Raw genomic sequence first — 21,746 nt, forward strand, 5'->3', positions numbered from 1 at the left:
TGGAACTGGCCCCAAGCTGCCCTGTGGGGCAGGCCAGGAAAGGCTGGGGGTGGAGCAAGGACCTCTGCTCAGGCAGGGGGCAGCTCTGCTAACCCTAGGCTGGGCTGGTGGGCAGTCAGTTACATCCTGCCCCCCCCAGGTTAGCAACCGGCCCTGGCTGCTGGGGGCAGTATTTGAGCTCCTAACTTCCAGGCCCTAATGCCAGGCCCACGCTGTTCTCGGCCAGGGCCAGCTGCCAGGCAAGGCGGCCCACCCAGGCCCAGGGCTGCCAGGGGAAGGAGGCTCCTTCCACGCAGCCTTGGGAAGGGTAATGGCGCCCTCCTGTGGCCATGAGGGACATGGCCCCTGGACTCAGCCCAGCACTGCTCATTTCCAGAGGCTGCCCCAGCCCCCCCTTTCCCTGGGGCTGCAGGTGCGGGGGGGGGGGGGGGGCGTGCCGCGCTGCTCAGGGCCTGGTTGGTGGCATAAGGCACAGAACCACTCGGGGAAATCACACCTAAGCTGAGGGTCCTAACCCCAGGGCCCCTCCCCAGCAGTGGGGCACCCCCCCGCCCCGTGGGCAGGCCCAGGCTGCATCCCACCCGCTGGCGCCTATGACACACCGGGGAAGCAGTTTTGTTAATAAAAACATTTATTTTGCATTTTGTACAGAGCCACCCGCAGGCCGCGCCAGGCCACGGCCGGAGCCCACCCAGCGCCCTGGGGGCGGTTAGGGGACACGAGAATTCACACAAAACACACAGAGAACTGGGGCAGGGGAGGAGTGTATCGCGTCCTTCCTCGGGAGAAAGGACAGGAGCCAGGTTCACTTTTGCACTGCAACTGCTCAAAAGAAGGTGGCTAGCAACACTGCCCCACGGCTACTGATGGCTGCTCAGAAAATCACGTCCTCGCTTGGCCAGGCTAAGCCCCACGGCTCTGGCATGGACGCCACGTAGAGGGAAACCCACTCGCAGACTTTCCCAGGGAAGCCTTTCCCCTGCCCCACTCTCCCCCTCGGCAGCCGTGGGGCTCACGGGAAGACCTGCCCCCTGCTAGGAGCAAGGAGACAGTCTCAGCCAGCAATGCCAGTGTGGCAGGATCCAACCCCCCAGTGTACATCGAGGATGCCCCTGCCCCCACCCCTTGGAGGAGGAAAAGTCCAGAGATGCCCCAGATGGAGCCTGCAGATTGGGGCCCAAGACTCAAGGTGGTAGGAGGAGGAGGACCAAAGGTAAAGGAAGTGATTCAAGCATTCACATGCCAACCCCACACCCCACAGCTGGCCCTGGGTCAGGGACTAAGCAAGCAGAAGGAAGCTGGTTTGATCTGGGCCTAGGAGCTTGTCTGCGCCATGGACAAGGCAGCGCTCAGTACGGTACAACATGATTGGGAAAGGACCCTCCTCTCCTGGCCGGGGAATAGCGCGGGCTGGCCTAGAAAGCCATGCAGGTTTCCAACCCGTGCCGGGGGTTCCCAGGGGAGCTGCTGGGCTCTGGTTGGATCAGGAGTTTAACAGAGGTGCCGCTAATGGCGGTGGGGGGAGAGGGGAGGGGCAGGGGGCTGATTGTTTTAATCTTAAATTTACACCATAAATAACCTGAAACTTACGGTCAGTGCCTCAGAGAAAGGTTTAATTCTAGCGTCTGGCCGAGGCCCTTGGAAGGGAAAAGGTGTACTGTCTCTTTAAACGTCCCCTGGACAACTGGCAAGCGCGGGCTCCCCCTCCCCCCATCCCTTTCTTTAACCCGATTTGACGCCCACGAGCTGCATGACGCCGTCCGTGCTCATGGACTTGGGTCTCTCCAGCGGGAAGCCGAGCGCCCGGCTCCAGATGAGCTGGGCCAGGACGCCCAGGGCCCGCGAGATGCCAAACAGCACAGTGTAGTACTTCATCTCCTTCATGCCGTAATACTGCAGAGGGGAGAGGAGTGGAGCAGGGTGTTCAGGCCAGTGCCGAGCAGTCCGGCCTCTGCCCGCAGGGGCAGCCCCAGGGTCTGGGCCTGGGAGATGCTCAGGGGATGTGGTCACTGGGGAGTGATGGCCGGGGGGCAGGGCTGCCCTCTGAGTGGCTGAGCTGTCCTGGCTCCGGGGCGGTCAGAGCCCCAGTGCCAGGCTGTGTCTGGGGAGGAGCAGGAAGTTCAGCCCGGACACCACGCAACAGGGGACTCAGAGTCTGGGGACTGCTGAGCCCGGGGAGGAGGGGCTGGAGGGGCCAGGTCAGAGCAGGGTGCCTAGCCAGACCCGGCTTGGTGGGGAGTCCCGTCCCCCACTAGCAGCCCCCAGGCCAGCGCCTTACCTGGAGCAGCACCCCGCTGTGCGCGTCCACATTGGGCCAGGGGTTCTTGGCCTTGCCCTGCTCCAGGAGCACGTTGGGGACAATCTTGTAGAGCTGTGCCACTAGTCTGAACATGGGGTCCTTGGGGAGGTGCTTGAGGGCGAACTCCCTCTGGCAGGTGTAGCGGGGGTCCGTCTTCCTCAGCACGGCGTGGCCATAGCCAGGGACCACCTGCAGCGACAGGAGGGCCTAAGGTTAGCACTGACTGGGGGGGTCATGACCCACGTTCCCAGTGGGGGCAGCCGCCCAGATTCAGCACTGCTCCCGCCGCCCAGGGGGACTCACCCGGCCCGAGTTCAGTGTGTTCCAGATGAAATCTCGCAGCTTCTCGTCAGACACGTCCGGGCCCAGTTCCTTCTGCAGGTTCGTCAGCCACCCCAGGACCTCCTGCAAGACGCGCCGAGAGAGAGGGCACGGGGGTAAGGCCGGGACCGTGTCCCCCTCTCCCTTTCCCCACCCCCAGCCGATGCGACCCCTACCTGATTGGCGAGGCCGTGCAGCGGCCCAGCCAGGCCGTTCATGGCTGCGGCAAAAGCGAGGTATGGGTCAGAGAGGGCGCTGCCCACGAGGTGGCTGGTGTGGGCGCTGACGTTCCCGCCCTCGTGATCGCTGCAGAGAGGAGACCGTTAGCAGAGGGCAGCAGCCGACCTACTGCCTGACCCAGGGGACTGCCAGCCCACCCGGCCCACTGAGCAGCTCCAACTTCCCAACCAGCAGGGGGCAGCAGCGGCCCTAGGACAGTGCAGGTGGCTCAGAGCCATGGTCAGTAGGGACCGCTGCTTCCCTGACCTGGCCCCTTCTGCTCTAAGGGACACCCGTCTCCAGCCCCTGCCTCTCTGTGCCAAGCTGGCAGGGATGGTGGCTCAGAGGGGCCCAAACTGCCTGGCACAGCCCCTGCATGCCCAGCGCACTGACACCCTGCCCCCTCTGTGGGGGAGGGATCCCTTGGCCAGAGCTCCGGCCCGGTAGCGGCTGTTCTCGGGGGTGGGGGGTGGGATGGAGAGGCTGGATCCAGCCCCCCTGGAAAGCAGTTGCAGCCTTCAGAGCCCCGCCCCAGTTCCACCCCTGCCTGCTTGGAGCCTGGCCCGTCCGAGCTCTGCCGAGCGGGGCAGGGGCTCCCCGCTGCGTTGTTTGCAGAGCTCTGGAGTTCGGCCTCCTCCTCCCACGCGGGGACGCCCCTGCCTCTCTCTAGGGCGTCCCCACGTAGCGTCCGCCACGCCAGCCTTGCTCCCAGCCGCAGCCCCCCGGAGGGGTCTCACCTGTGGATGGTGAGGTAGAGCCGCATGAGCTCGATGAACTGGGGGTCGGTGTAGCCCAGCATGTTGGTGAAGTTATGGGACCAGTCCAGGCTGGGGTCGATGGCCCCGATGCTGCTGCCCTCGCGGTACAGGTTGCGGTAGATCTTGGCGGCGATGCAAGGCAGCTTGGCGATCAGGTCCATGGCGTCCTCGTAGATGAACTGCAGGGACGGGAGAAGGCGGGCTGCTCACTGAGCCCAGTGGCGCAGCGTCCTTGGGCCGTTCACAGCCACGCGCGCTGTCCCGGCTCAGCGCAGGGTTTGCTGTTCGAAGGCTGCCTTGTCCCACCCCAGAGGTGGCTGCATTTCAGTGACGTGGCAGCCCATGTCTATAGCTGGGGATTTAAAATCACACCTTTGTAAATCCCAACATGTCCCAGTGCTCTGAGCAGGAAATGGAGAGCCAGGCCCCTGACCGCGCCACCCTGGGTGAGCAGATCGCTTTACCCAGCCGCGGGCGGGGGAGGGGAGGTGCCAACCGTGCCAGGTGCAGGGGAAATTGGGTAGTTCAGACGGATGGTAAAGGGCAGGGACAGCTGCTGGAGGGCAGTGAGAAGGAGCAGCCATGGGAATTACAGGGAGTAGCAGACTCACCCGCCCAGACAGGCCAGCCAGTACACCGGTACACAGCCAGAGACTCTCGGCTCGGATGCCATGGGGTGGGGGTTGGGCCGAGAGGAAACCAGCTCGCCTGCCTTACAGGGACAAGCGCAGCCGGCCCTGTGCAAACGTCGCTCCATCCTCCAGCCCAGCACTAGCCCCATTGTACAGGTGGGCAAACTAACTCGGGCAAGGCCCCAGAGGGAGTCAGCGGCACAGCCCGCTGTGCCCTGGCCCCAGATCCACCCACGCCGCCCCTCGAGCTTCCAGCCACTGGTGTCGGGAGGTTGGCTCTCGCCGGCTGCAGGCCAGACGCCACGCTGGGAGCCGCAGCCTGGACGCTCTCTGTGGCCCAAACGTGGGCAGCAGGGAGGGCCAGCTGGGCCTGGCCTAGCCCCCTACCTCCCAGTACTTGGCCCGGCTGATGCCCTCGGAGTAGGCCCGGGCGAAGTTGCTCTCGCTGTTGAGGGCCGTGATGGCGGCGCTGAGCTGGGACATGGGATGCAGGTTGGTAGGGAAGTTGTCCAGCATGGTCACCACGTGGGAGGGCAGAGCCGCTCGCTTGGCCCACTCTTGGGAGACCCAGCTCACCTGCGGGAGGAAACGCGCCACGGGGTTAGCCGGGGATCCACCGCCTGACGCAGCACAGAGGGGTTGCCGGGCCAGGCCAGGTGTGGCGCAGAGAACAGGCTGCAGCAGCATTGGCGAGGCCATGAGAGTTTGGGGCTTAAGTCACGGACCCCAAAGCCACGGCCAGAGCCCCCCACCTCACCTGTTCCGCAGTGGGGATGTCTCCGGTAAGCAGCAGCCAGAAGAGGCCCTCAGGCAGGGGCTCCTCCCCTCCCGGGGCTTTGGGCAGCAGCTTCTGGCACTCGGGGATGCTGTACCCGCGGAAGCGGATGCCCTGGAGAGAAGGGTGGAGAAGGGAATCAGTCTCTGAGGGCAGGGGGCGGCCTGGGAGGGTAGGGGGGGGAAGGCCTTACCTCATCGGGGTCCAGGACAGAGGTTTCATATATTAGCCCCTTCATGCCTCTCATCCCGCCGTAGATCTGGAAGGGACAGAGCCAGGAGGCAGTTAGCGGGGTTCAGCGGAGCAACGCTCCCTCTCCCGCAGCCAGGCCACCTTTAACCTGGCAGGGCTGGCGCTAATGGCCGGAGTTTGCTCCCCGCTGCCGGGGAGCGGAGCAGCCCCTCTCGGCACCAGCGCTGATTTCACCCAGTCGGCTGCCTGAAGCCAGGGCTCCGTTCTCCCCTCAGCCCCGCTCCTCTGCTGGCCTGGGCTCGGGCCTGGCGGGAGGCTGCTGGCAGAGACGCTGCTGGACAGCTCCCTCTGCTTCACGCGGACCCCAGGGCTGCTCTGAACAGCCTGGCTGGGTCTCCGGCAGCCCCGATGGTTGGAGCTAAACGCCACAAGCGTCTCCTGCCCGAGCTAAAGGCCCAGCTGTGTTAGTGCAACAGCCCCAGCCGCCTCTGCGGGGCCGCCAGCCTGCACCCTATGAACCAGGGGAGGCCTCTGGGCAGCCACGGTCCCCACGTCCACACCGGGCCTGGGTAGCTCCCATCTCACACTGGGCTTGCCAAGGGCAGGGCAATGGCGCCTCGATTTCCAGGCACCAAGCGATGGGCAGGAGAGAGTGCCCAGCCCAGAGCAGTGTTTCTGGGCCACTGCAAAGCAAGGGGTCTTCCACACTGCTTCGACGCAGCAGCGATTGGCCGCCACCAGGGCGGGGCACCAGATCACACCCCCCAGGGGGCCCATCCAGGAAGAAAGGGAGCCCGCGGAACTGACCCAGCGAGGTAGGGAGGGGGCGACACTGGGCGAGTCCGGCGGCCTGACGCAGGGGTTCGTGGGGATAGGTCACTCCCTTGACGGTGAGCGAGATCAAGGAGGTGCCCACGCCACCCAGCGCCAGCCCCAACTGAGCTGGCTCTCCATGAGCCATCCCTCCAGCACCGGCCCGTGCCGGCCACACTCACCATCTCCACAGTGACTTGCCCGATGACCGTGTTGCCGTATTGTTGCCTGAAGCTCTTGATTCTTGACTGCTCCTTGGGAACCAAGTTGGAAAGGACGTCCTTCAGGTTCTGGCGGTTGGGGGGAGAAGCAAACAAGCTGGTGAGGGCAGCACTAATGCCATGGCGGAGCTGAGCATCGCTAACCGTTGCGCCTCGGAGCCGGTCAGGATCTCTGGTTTGTGTTGCACAGAAATCCCTCCAAAGGAGGCCAGACAGCGACCTATAAGCAACGGGATTAGGACTGCGGCTCTGGGACGGTTTCCCTCTGGGGCGAGGACGTGAGCGGTGCTGGAGCCGCTGAACTGGAGAAGCCAAGGACAGTTCTCCCCAGACGTGCACCCCCCGAGGCGAGAGGCAGAGGTCTCTACTTACCGTGGAAGTAGAGCTGGCGTGTCGGGCAGCGAAGAATATACATGGTGCATTCTGCAGAGAGAGAGAGAGAGAGAGAGAGAGAGAGAGAGGGGCCTCTTATGCATTAGCCTGGCAGCGACATGGAGCGTAAGACCCACAGCCTACGGCAGCGTTGCGCTAGGCAGGTCAGTATCACCTGGCTGACACCACCAGGGAAACAATCATACCAGGGTGTCCTCATGGCTCCACCCCCCCCACGCCCCCCCATCCCAATATTTCCCTCTGCACTCTCTGCTGCAAGCAGGAGAATCAGACAGCTCAGCTCTGAGCAGGTCACTGATTGGGAGCCAAGTAAGAGCCGGAGTCAGAGTGGGAATGCGGAAGCAGAGCTCCAGTTCAGGGAGTTATTGGAGCCAGAGCAGTTTGTCCAGGAGGTGGGTGCACCGGACAAAGACAACACATTTAAATTCCACCGCCTCCTCTCTGGATCAGCAATGCCAGGCCAGGAGGAAACGGGGCATTTCGTTTTGCTTTGCACGGATCACACACCAGGAAAGCCGCTTCCACCTCTCGCTCCATCTGGAGAGAGTGAATGAATCCACCGCGCTCCCGTTAGGGGCATGCCCTCGCCACACCCCCACTAGCGTGTCAGCAGCATCCGCACAATGCTTGGCAAGAGCTGGCAGGGGAGGGAGCGGGATCATTGCTGTCAGTTACAGCTGCACTCCGTCAGGTCCCTGAGAGAGCAGCATGAGTCACTCCTGGCTTGGCGTAGGCATGGGTGGGGGGAGGGCACCACACGGGTTCAGAACCAGCCAATCCTGCTGGGTGAGTGGCCTTGAATACCTGCAGGCTGCATCCGGAGCAATCGGAGCAGGGAGAGAGAGACCGGCTGGGCCCTTCAACACTGCAGGGTAACAGCTGAGCACCAGAGATCAGGGCTGCCCATTGCCCATGTAGGGACCAGTTAGCAGAACATCGCCTGGGTTTAGTAAAATGCAGACACATGCTTATGGAGAAAAATTAAAATCTTTCCGGAAGCTGCCGTTTACCCTCGGAGCACATCACTCAGGGACTGAAATGCTGCCTTTAAATGACACAAAGTGGCCCCCAACACAAGGCTAGTTACGTTCAGGAGCTGGCTAATGAGATGCGGGTTCCTTCACTTATTCTAGCACACTGAGTCACTAGTAACGCCCCTCCCTTCAGTTTTCAGCCACTTTCCTAAGCAGATTCTTGCTGAGCCAGGAATCGGGGACCGAGTGGGGCTCAGGCACAGTTAATGGGTATCTCCCACCGTCCATGACGGAGGAACATGCCTAGCCATGGGCGCAACCCAGTCATGCCTTCCATGCACCCGCAGTACCTGGTCCGAAGCTGTGCAGACCCAGCCACGGGGGGTTTGTGCTGCAGCCATGGGAAGAGCAAGAGTTGCAGAGAACAGTGGAATAATCCCAGCTATGCAAACCGCTCAACATGCATGCCACGCCTTGTGTGTGAACGGGGCTCCAAGGGCTTTAGAAACTGACACTGGGATAACATCAGCAGCCACTTAGATCTGGTCTACGCTACAGACCTGTATCAGTGTAACTTCGTCCCTCAGGGGCGGGGATCCACACCCCGAGCAATGTCACTATATCGACGTACCCCCCGCCCCGTGTAGCCAGCACTAGGTCGGCAGGAGAGCTTCTCCCATTGCCATAGCTACCGAGCCCTCCTACAGCAGCACCGATGCAGCGTTTTAGTGTAGACTTGCCCTAAGAGGGAGCCACTTCTGGGGTGGAAAACAGCAGCTGGGTCACAGTGCAGAGGAACTTTCACACAGCGGTGAAAGTAACAATATGGAAAACTGGAGCCACCTGGGATCCAGGGAGGTGGAAGGTAAATTCCAAGGAGGAGCCAGGTGGAAGTCATCAATTCCAAGACCAGAAGGGACCACGGATTGCGAGCTCCTGCCCCACAGTAACTCCTAGGGCAGAGCTTTTAGAAGCTCCAGTCTTGTTGCCTGGACTCAACGCTCCTGCTCTGGTGCGGAGCATCCGGGGACGGCTTCTGAGCCCAGGAAGCCAGGCCTCATAGCTGGCCTGCACGGGAAAAGTGGCATTTTCCCCGCCTAACTAGTTTAGCATGTTTTCCCTTGTAGCCAGCCCAGCACCTTCTGCATGTGAAAGAGACTGCCCTGGGTCCGTGAGTGCCCCTTAGGGAGTCACACATTCTGTGGACATCTCCCAGCCCAAGCATTAACCTCTCCCAGCCCTGACCGAGCACTGGGAGATGCTTTGCAACATGGGGGACAGACAAATCAGCCATTCCCGAAACAAGTTCAGAGCAGCAGGCAGGGGCTTATGCTGACCATTCAGAACAGATGGGACCAAGGTTTGTCCTCTCCAAGGCAAGAGAGGGTGGGAACCTGCCTCAGGAGCTTATCTGCTCCCAGGTCCAAGCGAACACCAGGGAAGATAAGCAGCACTTTGGGACACTTCCAGAGACCCTATGCTAAAGCAGATATTGAGACCATGTGGTGGGTCAAGTCACCCTAGGCTCTAGGCCAGCAGGTCCCAAAACGTGGGTCAGGACCCCAAAGCGGGTCACGACTGCATTATAATGGGGTCACCAGGGCCAGCATTAGACTTGCTGGGGCCTGGGGCTGAAGCCAAAGCCTGAGGGCCCCCCCATGTCATGTAGTGATTTTTGCTGTCCGAAGGGGATCGTGGTGCACTGAACTTTGAGTACCACTGCTCTAGGCGGGGAGAGGTACAGAGAGTCTAGCCTCCACTGGGCTGTAAATGGAGAGGGAGGATGGAAGCTGAAAGTTTCACTCTGTGCCTGTCTTCTCTCCCCACTGCAGACAGGTTAGGCCTGGCCTAACATGCTGGTTTTCCACCAGGGTAGGTCTGTCAGTACAACCCAAGTGGTGGTGGGGGGAGGGGGGCAACCGGTATCGCTTATTTCCTTCTGTGCCAATCTAACTGCACCCACACTGCGGGGAGACCAAGAAGCAAACCTCAGCTTGGACGGAGGCAGCTCTTAACTCGGCTGCCCAAAGGAGGAATCACTTTTGGCCAGTTAGTATCTAGAAACCCAGGACTCAATATCCAGCCACTGTCAGTGCGGACCAGAAGGGTCTGACACCAGACTACTGCGAGTTGCCAGGAGGGACACAACACCGAGACGTGGCAGTATTCCCACCGGGCTGCTCCGATCTACTGGCTGAACAGGAGAACTCAGGTGGAATAACTTAGTCTGGTTTCCTCTTGGAATGGGAGCAGCTGGTCCCAGATCAGATGCCCAAGTTCAGGGAGGTTGTTCTGAGCAAACCGAAAATCCTTTCAAACCAGTGGCGTGGGTCCCAGAACAGGCCGCACAGGGTGTATGGAAGCAGCAAACATCCCGCCCCAGACCTGGAGGCACTCTGACCTCTGCACAAGGGAGCCGGTGCGGGTTATATTTGCAGACAGCGGGTGGATAGAAGCAGCCGTGACCCAGATATTCCCTTCGCTATGAGAAGCAATCTCCAACTTCTCTCCTTGACGACGTTCGTAGCAACACCATCCTCACGTCTAACCTTACAACAGCCGTCAAGTGCGCTCTCTCTCCTTACAGACGGGGTGACTGACGCAGAGGTGACGCGGCAGTGTGGGGAACAGAGCCCGGAGTCTGGCTCCTAGCCCGGAGCTCACCCTCTTATGCAAACAGGTGCTTTTATTTAAAGGATCGAGGTTCTGCGCTGGTCTAGCTCAGCCTGAAAGGCGACCCACTGAAACACACCAAGAGGCTGGAACTGACAAAGGGGGTCACAAAGCCAGGAGACTGGACGCATCTGCAGGCTACGCTAGTCGTCCCTTTGTGCCGTGCTGCTCGGGGCCTCTTGGGTTTACATCTCGTTCAGTCCCAGCAGCAAGACCAACACCGGCTGTGCTCCACGCTAAGGAGTGGATGGTTCCATTGGCAGCCCCAGGGAACTCCAGATACCGTCCCTCACACCCAGCCTACGCTTGGCCTTGCAAAACAGCCCAACAGACACGACCCCAGCTCAGCACGAACGCAAGCATGTTTAGCCTTGGGAGAGGGCTGCCATCCGGCCCTGTCAACACTGGCGGGGCCGGAGGGCCCTGCAATCTCACCTGAGGATCAAACGCAAACAGCCAGAGAGGGGGCAGCCCCCGGCTTCCCTCCATCCAGTGTCATGCAGTTGTTGGTGAACACTGGGACAAAGAGCCACGTCCCAGTCTGAGCCCAGCCCTCCCTGCTAGCCTGGAACAGGTCCCCGTCAGTGATTCACCCGCCAGGCATAGTGCAAAGTCTTGCACTGCAGATACACCACAGGCCACGCCAGTGTCAAGCACAATGTTAGCCTGGAGACAGCTTCCTCCTTGGGTGTCTCCTCCAGCAAGAAAGCGGGAGGGTGACCCTTGGGCTCAAGCCACCGGAGTGGGGGGCACACCACATTGGCACAGCTAGTTTTAAACAGCTTGCAGCTAGCTCCATCCCGGGGCTCTCAGGGTGGGGGGGGTAATATCCACCCACATCACAGCCAGGAAGGGCCTGGTCTGAAGTCACATTTCCAGTCAGGGCAGAGCAGGGAATAGAAGCCTGGCTCTGACTCAATGCCCTGCTTTAGCAATTAGACAAAGCTGCCTCCTACCCTGGGTCAGCTGCTGCCGTTGGCCCAGCTACTCAGCCATGCTGCAGTTTGATGGGACAGACCTGTGTCCCCACGTGCTGTGACTCGGTCCCCCCCACACCAGACAGTGGATTCTGTGACACACACAAGGTCCCTGAGGGAGGGCGCTGGCATAGCTATGAAGTGACTCATATTTCCCCCTGCTCGGTCCTGCTGGCTGGGAAGATTCGGCAGTTTCAGAGCCCTGCTGCAAAGGCTGTGTGAGCTGAGCAGATGGCACAAAGCGATAGACCCACAAAACCCAGATTGAACTAGGAATGAAACTCCGTTCTCGCTGTCAACCAGAGCAGCTAACAACACTGAGCTTTGCACCGGTTTCCTAGTTCTCTTTCCAACCAGCTGAGCGGCACAAGAAGCCGAAAGAGTCACAGATGTCTCATTATGGGGGAGCCAGAATTAGCTGAATAGGAACGCGTTCTGGGCCAACTCCCCCACGCCCAGCACCCCCACCCCCACCCCCAAAGACCTCCACCCAGAGGCTGCTTTATTGCAAAGATTTAGCCCCGCGGCACGACGCACTCCAACTGACCTCCTTTGTGGGCAGTCGCTGCCGAGACGCCAAGACCTGAATGGACCAGCCCACTCCCCGCTCCTCCCCAGGATGGGTACAGGAGATGACACACCTGGAGCAAGCAGCAGCTGCAGGGCTGAGCATTGTATGGAGCAATCCATCAGCGCAGCAGGGCAACAAAAGGACAGGGCAGCAGCCGTCACCTTCTGAGGAGTTAAGCAAGGAAATCCAGGGCAGTGGTAAAACAAGCAAGTCCGCAGCCTGTTTTGCTCAGTCCACCCTGCAAGGGGCAGGTTCCCAGAGGAACGGGTAGAGGAGCAGGAGGGGAGACCCGTTTCCAACCCTCTCCAATTAAGGGATTTATCGTTATTCAGGGTTTCAGACAGTTCCAGAGCAACACAGTGCTTCAGAGATTAAAGCGACAGAGTTGGGAACAGAATTCAGGTTTCCAGACTCCGAGTCTGGTGCCCTACCCACTAGCCCAGGCTGTTTCTCGGACATCAGTCAAATCCACACAACAAGAACCACGTTGCAGGTGGATCTCAGAAGCTCCGATAGCGTCACTGGACGGAAAGATAGTGCCGGCGTAGAAGGCCGCAAGGGACAGAGTGGGGTGTGTGAAATGGGACCACTTGCGGCCTACAGAGGAGTCTTTTCAGGCCCAGGGCGTGGTTCGCTAAGAGGATTAAAGTGATCACATCAGCAGGAAACACTCAGGGCTGTTATGGTTACCACTGATAATTAGTTTCTGGTTCCAGTTAAAAGGCAAAGAGGAATTGTAAGTATATCTGAGCTCAGTCCCCTTCCGTGTGAATCCTGACAGTACAATAGGACAGTTAGAACAGAGCCTGCTCCCCCAACAAGGATAGGAGACGGACATCTCCTAGGGCCACAGGAGCGTTCTTTGTACGCCCACCTCGCACGTAGCCTGGCCATGCGTTGCTGGTCTGCATATGGCAGGGCCAGCCACATAGTTTAGAGCAAGGGGACTAGGAGCCGGCACTCCTGGGTTCCATCCCAAGCTCTGCTGGGAATCCCAAGGTCAAATTCCATAAGGCAGCATGGCGGACAGTGTCAGCTCACAGCTGGAACCCGCGACCCAACAGCTGCAGACAGCCCTCTGGCAGGCACCGCCTTCCTAATGCAGGGCGCACGTCTTCTGCCAAGGCCATGGAGCTTGAAGTCCAAACCTCTTCGCAGAGCCCTGCGACCTCCAATCCCATATAGTCCAGACCCCCAGGAAGGATCATTGCGCTGTTGGCCATGGCTTCATTTTCACCCCCTTTCCTTGTACAGATGTTTAAAGTGTCAGAGGCTGCCTTTGAATTTGAGTCCCTGGACTGGTAACTCTGAATTCTTGTTGGAAACACCGCTCTCCTCTTCCAGAGCCTGACCTTTAGCCCAGCACTCCCAGCCCAATGGGAGATCACAAGGCTAAAGCAGCCAAACGTCATTTTAACCTTTTCCTGGTGACAGAACCCCACTATTGCAATTCCAGGGGAGGAATGATTGGTGGAGAGGTGGCAACATCAGATTACGGTCAGAAGGCCCACAGGGGAGTTTACCCACTAAATTATGCACAGTCAGAGACCTCACACACACCACAGACTAGCTGGCAAGGTTTAGCTTTCCGAGCTTCAGTTTGACTCCTGCCCAGTCCTCTTATTCATCCCCTCCTACACTCTTCCCCCCCGCCCCCCAAGCGTCTCATCCCTCCTCCCAATGGACTTCCACATTGCCAGGCCGCAGGAGGACCAGCCACGACAATGCACGCTCCGACCGAAGGAGCTCACAGGTGGAGAGTTCGAGCCCAGTTCCCAGTTGTGCAGCCCTGGGTGCTAAATAGTGCTGTTATCTCACCGCTTTCCAGCTCCTCGGGTGACTGCCACAGAGGGACCTGGCACGCTCCGGAGAACATTCCCCAGGGAAGGTTAGGGTGATCTATTTGTAGTGCTGAGAGGCCCGTTGGCTCTTACAGCACAATCTAGACAGATATGGGTGGGAAGGGGAAAAAAGCCAAGACACTGAAAGGGGAAGTGACTTGCTCAAGGTTACACAGCAAGTCAGTGGCAAAGCCAGGGCCCGTGGCTCCCACCCCAGCGTCCTATTCACTGGGCGAAATTGCATCTCCTGAGTACAAACCTGCCTCAGAGGTTAATTTCCAGGAATTATGTAACTATTCAAGGACTTGCCTAAGTGGGGAAGGAGAGTGGGGAGGGTAAAGCCACAAAGCTGTGTTAGCAAAGCAGAGCAAATTCAGACCCAGGAGGTGCTGGGCAGGTGTCTCAGGCCTACAGGTGTTTAGTTGCTCAAGAACAGGTGGGGTTTTTACAACAGGGGTCATAGCTCAGTGGTTTGAGCATTGACCCGCTAAACCCAGGGTTGTGAGTTCAATCCTTGAGGGGGCCATTTAGGGATCTGGGGCAAAAATTGGGGACTGGTCCTGCTTTGAGCAGGGGGTTGGTCTAGATAACCTCCTGAGGTCCCTTCCAACCCTGACATTCTATGATTCTATGAACAGTTACTCAACTGCAGACACGTTTTTTTATCTCCCGCTCCCACATTCTGTTTGGCATTTAAAAGCTGCCAGCTCCTAATCAGGCCATACAGGAGTTGTCCGCACAGAACACAAGCTAACGAGGAATGAGATCCTGAGCCATTTCTGCTGGTGCCTGACGTTGTGGGATACGCACGACTGGTCGCTAGCAAATCTCATCCAAGTTCTTGCTTTCCTCACCTGTGAGGTCTTAGTAGGCCAGGGCAGCCAAAGTATCCCAGGCTTCTACACTGCGGCCTCCTCCATCTTTGAGGGAGAGAGAGAGCCCAAAACTATGGCTCCCAGCATGCAATGCAGCCAGGCCACTTGGATCAAGATGGAGCACTGCAGGCCTGGGCCTTCCTTCCAGAGGTCATACCTCTGTATTAAAGACAGGCAGCTGCAATGGGTGACTGTCAGGGAGGGCGGAGAGTCTCCTGGCATGATGTTAATGTGGCCCTCAGATGGGCAAAATCCGGGCACCTGTAGACAGAAACTATGAACATATGCCACATCTTAAACAGCTGGATACAACTGCTGCTTCCAGCGTTTTTCCAGTCACATCCCCACCCCGATCACGCTTGATATTCTGTTCTCATGCTCAGCATTCAGGTATTACATTAAATCACCCGACACAGACGTAACAGAATTAGCAGTGAGGAAGGTGCAATTACTCCCAAGGAGTGCTGGGACACCCCTGTACATTAACAAAGGTGGTATTTCCCCCTCCTTTTGCAACCAACTGAAAGCAAGACCCAAGGAGAGACAGGATTAGAAGAATAAAGCCGAAGGGTTTACCCCGGTCACCATAAGCTTGGCTCATTTGGCTTTTGTTTCAAAGACTGAAGAATGTGCTAATTTTAGCCTTCTAGGACTGGTCGCTCTGCTTCCTCTGCTCACTTGCCTGGCTGTGCAGACGAAACTTCCGATCCCACCCCCCCGCAGCAGCCAGGCCCCAAACAGCTCCCCGCTTGGCATTTTTGATCCTCGGCGATTAAACACCGCGAAGGAGCCAAGTAGAACACCCTTGGAAACGCTGGGAGCAAGTCAAACTAATCCAAACATAAAAGCGTTACTCAATAAGCTGCTCAAGTGGGTTGTGATGAAACTCAACTGGCTGGGAGTCCAAGTCACGCTGGCTGAATTTGACCTGAAGAAGGGCTCCGTGCGGCTCAGAAGCTGGTCTCTCTCACCAACAGAAGTTGGTCCAATAACAGATACGGCCTCACCCCCCTTGCCCCTCTCCCGTCAGAGAGCCTTCCTCCCGCTCCGCTACCAGGAGCCCAAGGAACCCCAGCACAGGACCAGGCCCGCAGAAGACGGCTTCGTTCGGCTCACAGGGAACGCTGCGGGTACCATTTAGCACCTCTTCCGGGCGCCCCTCCGAATGCGGCGCGAGAAACGGAACTTTTCCAACTGGGCCAGGCCGCCCAGCAGTTACCGGGCCCGTGGAGATCGGCTTCCCCCCACGGACCCTACACCCCGCTGGGGCCCACCGGGCTGCATGGAGCTAGTGTGACCAGATGTCCCGATTTTGGGGGGGGGCTTTTTTCTTATACAGGCACCTATTACCCCCACCCCCGTCCCGACTTTTCACATGGGCGGTCTGGTCACCCTACGGCCCCTTGGAAAGCCCAGCCTAGCCCCTAAGGTCCCCGGCCCCTAACTCCCAGCCAGCCCTTCGGCCTCAGTGGCGGTGGGCCGGCCGGGGGGGCACAGAGCTTGGGGGGGGGGCTCCATGGCCCTTTACGCCCCTCAAAGCCCGGAGCAGGAAGGGGAGAGCTCAGCCTTTCGGGGGGGGGGCAGCCGGCTCCCCAGAGATGGGGGCAGCAGAGCGGCCATGCGCTGCGTGCAGGGCCCCCCCCCCCACCGACACACACCAGGGGGGAGGGGTGCGTGTCTGCAGCGGGGGGGGGAAATCACCCACAAACTCCGTGTGGGGGGGGGCGGCCTGGAGCACGGCTGAGCCCCCCTCCCATGCACGCGGGGGCCCCTGGGAACCCAGGGAGCGGCCCCCTCCCTTTCCAGGGCCCCCCCCCCGTCACGGCCCCCCCCCGCGCGGCCCCGGGCGCGAGCCCACCTTGGCGCCCAGCAGGCGCGCGGCCGCCCGCAGTAAGGTCATGGCGAGCGGAGCCGGGGTCCGGGCGCGGCGGGGAGCCGGGTGCTGCAGCCGCCGGGCGCGGGGGGCCTGGGCCGGCGGGGACCAAGGTTGAAGAAGGAGGCCGAGGAGGGAGCGGCGCCCACGGGGTGGGGGGGGGGAGGAGGAGGAGGGGTCCTCGCGAGCGCGACAGCGAGTGGGGGGGGGGCGGGAGTGGAGCGCGCTGGCGGCTACGGCGCCCCCCCCGGCGGGGAGGTCATTAGCATAGCCACGCCCCCGCGCGGCCGCGCCGCGCTCGGCTATTGGGCGGGGTGGCGAGAGGGGCGGGGCCTTCGCGGGGGTGGGCGGGGGGAGGGGACTGGGTATAGGTGGCCAAAGCAAATGCCTGAAAACTCAGTGTAACCCAATGGGACTTGCCCCCTCCCCTCCCCCACGCGGGCTGGGCTGGAGGGTGGAAGGGGCAACGTATATTCAGTTCAGCCCGGAACGGGCCGAGTCATACGGCCTGGCCACGGCGTGGCCTCGGGGCCTGGCCACGGGGCGGCCAACGGCACGGCGTGGCCTCGGAGCCTGGCCACGGGGCGGCCAACGGCATGGCGTGGCCTTGGAGCCTGGCCACGGGGGGGGGCCAACGGCACGGCGTGGCCTCGGAGCCTGGCCACGGGGCGGCCAACGGCACGGCGTGGCCTCGGAGCCTGGCCACGGGGCGGCCAACGGCACGGCGTGGCCTCGGAGCCTGGCCACGGGGCGGCCAACGGCACGGCGTGGCCTTGGAGCCTGGCCATGGGGGGGCCAATGGCACGGCGTGGCCTTGGAGCCTGGCCATGGGGGGGCCAATGGCACGGCGTGGCTTTGGGGCCTGGCTGTGAGGCGGCCAACGGCACGGTGTGGCCTCAGAGCCTGGCCACGGGGGGGCCAACGGCATGGCGTGGCCTTGGAGCCTGGCCAGGGGGGGGCCAATGGCACGGTGTGGCTTCGGGGCCTGGCCACGGGGCAGCCAACGGCATGGCGTGGCCTCAGAGCCTGGCCACGGGGCGGCCAACGGGGCGGCCAACGGCACGGCGTGGCCTCAGAGCCTGGCCACGGGGCGGCCAACGGCACGGCGTGGCCTCGGGGCCTGGCCGTGTCTCAGTGAATGACATGGCATCGCCTCAGGGCATCATGACATCAAGATGAAGTATCAAGGTGGAGCCTCAGAGCCTCGCTGTGGCCCGGCAGATGACACGGTGTCGCCTCAGAGCCTCGCTGTGGCCCGGCACATGACACGGTGTCGCCTCAGAGCCTTGCTGTGGCCCGGCAGATGACACGGCATCCCCTCAGAGCCTCGCTGTGGCGCTGAGACGCACAATGGCGTCGTGTGAGGATATGGTGGCAAAGCATTATGGGAGACACAGCGAGATGCCACGGGGCAGCACCTGCGGATATCACTCGGTCGTGGTGCTGAAGTGCCTGTCGTGTCAAAATGCAAGATGTTGTGTCACATGATGTCCTCGTGTGGTGATGTCATCACGCCACGCCTCAACCCCCTCTGACAGGGAATTTCTCAAATCATTTGGGGATAATCCCTTTCCTCCTGCGCCTCCCACCAATGCCCTGCAAAACTTGGAGCACACTGATTGAATCAAGGCCAAAGCTGGAAAAAAACCAGGACAGGTAACGACACTCCTTACAATGCTGTCTAGAGGCAGTCTCTGAGTAACCTTCAGGTAATGCTCTCCAAGGTGGCCAGTTAATCACTAGCAGCATGGGAAACAGAATTCACAGCCTTTGTCTCTAAAAATATAGGCCCATATTTGGGGAGCTAAAGTCAGACCTGCACTAGCTCCATATCCCAGCAACACGGACTTATATGAGAGTAGGCCCGCTGTGTCACATAGTCCTAAAATGCAGCCAAGATTCACCCTTTGGCCCGTAACCGCTGGAGTTGGATAAAGTGGAATAACTGCAATGGAAAATCAGCCAAGATACAAAGATGAGAAAGAACTAAGTTTGAAGACATTTAATTCTGGAGCACGCAGTTTTGTCTGGCTTCTGGTAAGTTATCAATATGGTCCTTACGGCTCAGACTCTACAAATGTAACTGGTGCCTGTTCCTCCCTGCATCTTCAGTGCCACGTGTGCCCAGCTTATGGACTGAAAGCTGCAGCCCTCAGAGCCAGCACAGCTTTGGGAGAACAGGCTGGAGTCCAAGCGGTCTCCTTTCCATGCACACATGACTCCTGAGTCACATGCTCGCCTGGAGAACAGAGCGCGAAGCCCCATTTCTAGGGTCCCGAGTGCAAGTCCCCATCTGAGGCTGGAAAAATCACAGCTTGATTTTCAGCAACTCACCTGAGCTCGGAGGCATTCGGGGATTCTCCTCCCCTGGACCGATGCAGCTGGGACTGGGGTTTCCTGAGTGCATTGTCCTTAGTGGTGCCGAGCAGAGTCTGCATCAGCCAGTGAGCACGCTGCGGCTCAGTGCTAAGCTGGGCAATGCACTGAGATGACACCAAGGGCACTGCCCATATGGTCTGATACGCTGCATGTGGCAGACACATGACAGGACAGAGGGTTGATGGGGAGGGGAAATGAGGTATCATAAATCGTTAAGTCTCCTGCAGTTACAGATCTGACTGCTGGCCTCTGTCTAGCCCAGTGTACTCCACTGCTGTCCTGGATCAAACCATCAGGTTTGGTATTCCACTTGCTGCGAGGCTACTTCACCTCTGCTGCACCCACCTACTGATCTCCCACTCCAGCAGGACCCTTCCAAATTTCCTCTCCCCCAGGGAATGTTTGTAGCACCCTTCTGTGCAGAAGCTTTTTATTGTGGCCTCTGACCACAGCTGAGAGCGTCTGACGCTGAGGGCCTGGGGAGACAAAGGGAGAGGACAACTGCTCTTTCTGGGCCTACCTAGATTGTGGATGATCTGGTCTCCAACTCCTAGGACTCCATAAGGACCCGCCCTGGGTTTTCCCAACACTCACTGAGTAAAGCAAGGTGGGGCGTGGGCTTGATCCTGATGCAAGTCTGAGCCCTCTCTCACTATCGGATTTATAGCCAGGAGTGGGGTCTAGAGAGCCAGGACTCGGCTTCTGTCCCTAACTCTGCTGTTGCCTTTGCTACTGGTTTGTCTCTCTGTGCCTCAGTTTCCTCCTCTGCATAAGAGGGGTAATTCCCCGAGCTGACGGGGATCTGCGTTCCCCCAAGACGGTGATTTCAGTGCCGGCTACTAGCACATGCTATAAGACATGCTGAACCCCCTGCCCTGCTGGGATTGCTGGATTAGCGGGTTAAATAGTTGGAGCTATGAAGTTTTCTCTATTAATTTCTCAGTCCATCCTGGGCCGCCAAAGCCTGCTGGTGTATTTGGGCAAGGAGCTCCTGAAAAGGGGAGAGGCCAAAAAAGAACTTGGGTCACTGATCATGAGACAATGGAAGCGGGGCAGCGTGGGAGGTTCAGCAAAAGGCTGCTGGAGTGGGAGGTGATTGGCAACCTTGGAACCATGGGCAGAGGAAGGGCAGGCTACACACACAAGCTGGGGGCTGGAACGACCCGACTGCTGGAGGTGGGTGGGGAGAGTTAAATCTCCATGGCCCATTCAGACCTTATCCTCTCCGCCAGCCAGGGGAAGGTTTCTGTGACAGCGAGACCTGCCCCATTAGGACCTTGGCTGAGAGCCACCAGATCCATGCCCAGAGCTCCCATCAGCTGATCTTGACTTTCAATCCCTGGTGCCCTGGCCTGATGACCTTGCAGTGAAACATGCGGCAACCTACTCCTTGTCTCCTGAGTCACACGCTCTCTCAGGAAAAGGGTCGTTTCTGGTGTGTGGAAGGGTCAATATTTGTTCATGTCTCAAATATTTGCTTAAACTTGGCAGTTGAGAGAGCAGGACAGGAGCCATTGACAAGAGACAGGGGGCAGGCCCCTGTGGCGAGGTCAGGGAGCATTGGACATGCTGCTGGTAGAAGTCATCTTCCCCCGCATCCATCAGCAGGCATAGAAAAGTGGTAGAGCCCACAATCACAGCTGACACTACGGCAGCAAACCAGCGAGGAAGAGAGCTGCTCAGGGACCATAGCGACCTGCTGTCAGTCCAGAGAGGAAAAAGGCTCTCGGGGAACTGGGGTGTTGAATGCTAACACTAAACTATTGTTTTATGGGTGCAAAGTGCTAAACTGCTGAGCATCTGGCACTGGCTAAGCTCTCTGGGGAAATGAGGGCATAAACAGCCTTGGAAGGGTCACTGAGCCTGCATGGGTGGGCGAGCCTCACTCCATGCCCAGATGCGATTGCAGACAGACACTTGGCTCGGGTGCGAGTCAGGCCAGCACCTCTGGAGAGCAGAGCTGCTGAACACCACCACCCCTTCCGCAAGCAGGTCAAAGCGACCCGAGCTGGGGCTGCTCAGATCTAGTGCTAACCCTCAGGCAGGCAGGCAAATGTGCACAACAGCTGCGTAGACAACCTTGGCTATTGTTCAAGGTTAATAGCAAGAGAGCTCCTCCCAGGACTGGCCTCTGGAAGGACTTTTTCCTTTGCTCAACCCTTCCCTGAACAGCCAGGAACTGAAGGCACCAGCCCAGAGGCCCTATAGAGCCACTCCAAATTGTGGCTGATGGTGCAGCCACAACCCCGAGCCAGCACAGGGCTGTGCAATGCCCCTGGGAGTCCTGTCATTTCCAAGGGCCCCTACTCTGGCAGGCAATTACCCCACACTGAGCAGCCAAGCACTGAGAAGCCTATTGCTTCAAATGATTTAGGGCAGCCACTGGCCACGGTGAAAGGCTCATTGCCTTTATGTGCGTTGCTGACAAAGGGGGAGGCCCAGCCTGGAACATGAGGTTGTTAAACTCCTTGTGGAGCCCACACACCTCGTCAGCCCAGCAAGCCCCTCCAGCAGGGGAGGGTCAAGTTAATGCCAGCAGCTGAGCTGGAGCAGTGAGCAAAGGGGAGGGGACAGGGAGGAAGTGGGACTAGGGGGGTCAGGGCCTGCATTCCCCCACTCCAGGAACAAGGCATAAATGGAGGGTCGGGCTGGTGCAGTAGGTCCCAAAGGCAAAAAAAACCCCAACCCCAAGCTCCTTCTGCTTCAGCCATGTTCACTTCCAGTGAAAACTGGACCAAGGGACCCTTGTTACCTGCCCTGGTGAACATGACCCTGGGCATCTGCCCCACTGGCCAGGGAAAGGTCATATGTGCCTGAGTTTTTCCATGTTCATCACAGACCCCTGGTCAGAGCTGGTCCTTTGGAGGCCCATTAGCAGCAGCTTTCACTCGGTCACCCCCAGCAAGGATGGGGTGGCAGGGGCACCCCCTCCTCAGCCTGGGCACCAGGGGTGTGTGTGT

At 59.4% G+C, this 21,746-nt stretch overlaps 1 protein-coding gene across 2 annotated transcripts; it reads right to left on the reverse strand.

The window, feature by feature from the left end:
• Positions 1–613: 613 nt before the first annotated feature.
• CS (citrate synthase) lies at positions 614–16,568 on the reverse strand. 2 transcript variants are annotated; one of them, XM_084609889.1, is made up of 11 exons: positions 16,393–16,568; positions 6,603–6,653; positions 6,192–6,299; positions 5,198–5,263; positions 4,982–5,118; positions 4,617–4,800; positions 3,577–3,776; positions 2,797–2,926; positions 2,603–2,704; positions 2,279–2,488; positions 614–1,893 (listed from the first exon to the last, which is right to left on the reverse strand). In XM_084609889.1, exons 1-11 carry the CDS (start codon positions 16,432–16,434, stop codon positions 1,723–1,725), a joined length of 1,401 nt encoding a protein of 466 aa, XP_084466015.1. In that variant the 5' UTR covers positions 16,435–16,568; the 3' UTR covers positions 614–1,722. The 2 variants fall into 2 exon arrangements, with proteins under 2 accessions (XP_084466015.1, XP_084466016.1); XM_084609890.1 differs by lacking the exon at positions 16,393–16,568 and adding an exon at positions 7,131–7,175.
• Positions 16,569–21,746: the final 5,178 nt, after the last annotated feature.

This window comes from Lepidochelys olivacea (genome assembly GCF_965140295.1).
Source record: "Lepidochelys olivacea isolate rLepOli2 genome assembly, chromosome: 20".
Lineage (NCBI taxonomy): Eukaryota > Metazoa > Chordata > Testudines > Cheloniidae > Lepidochelys > Lepidochelys olivacea.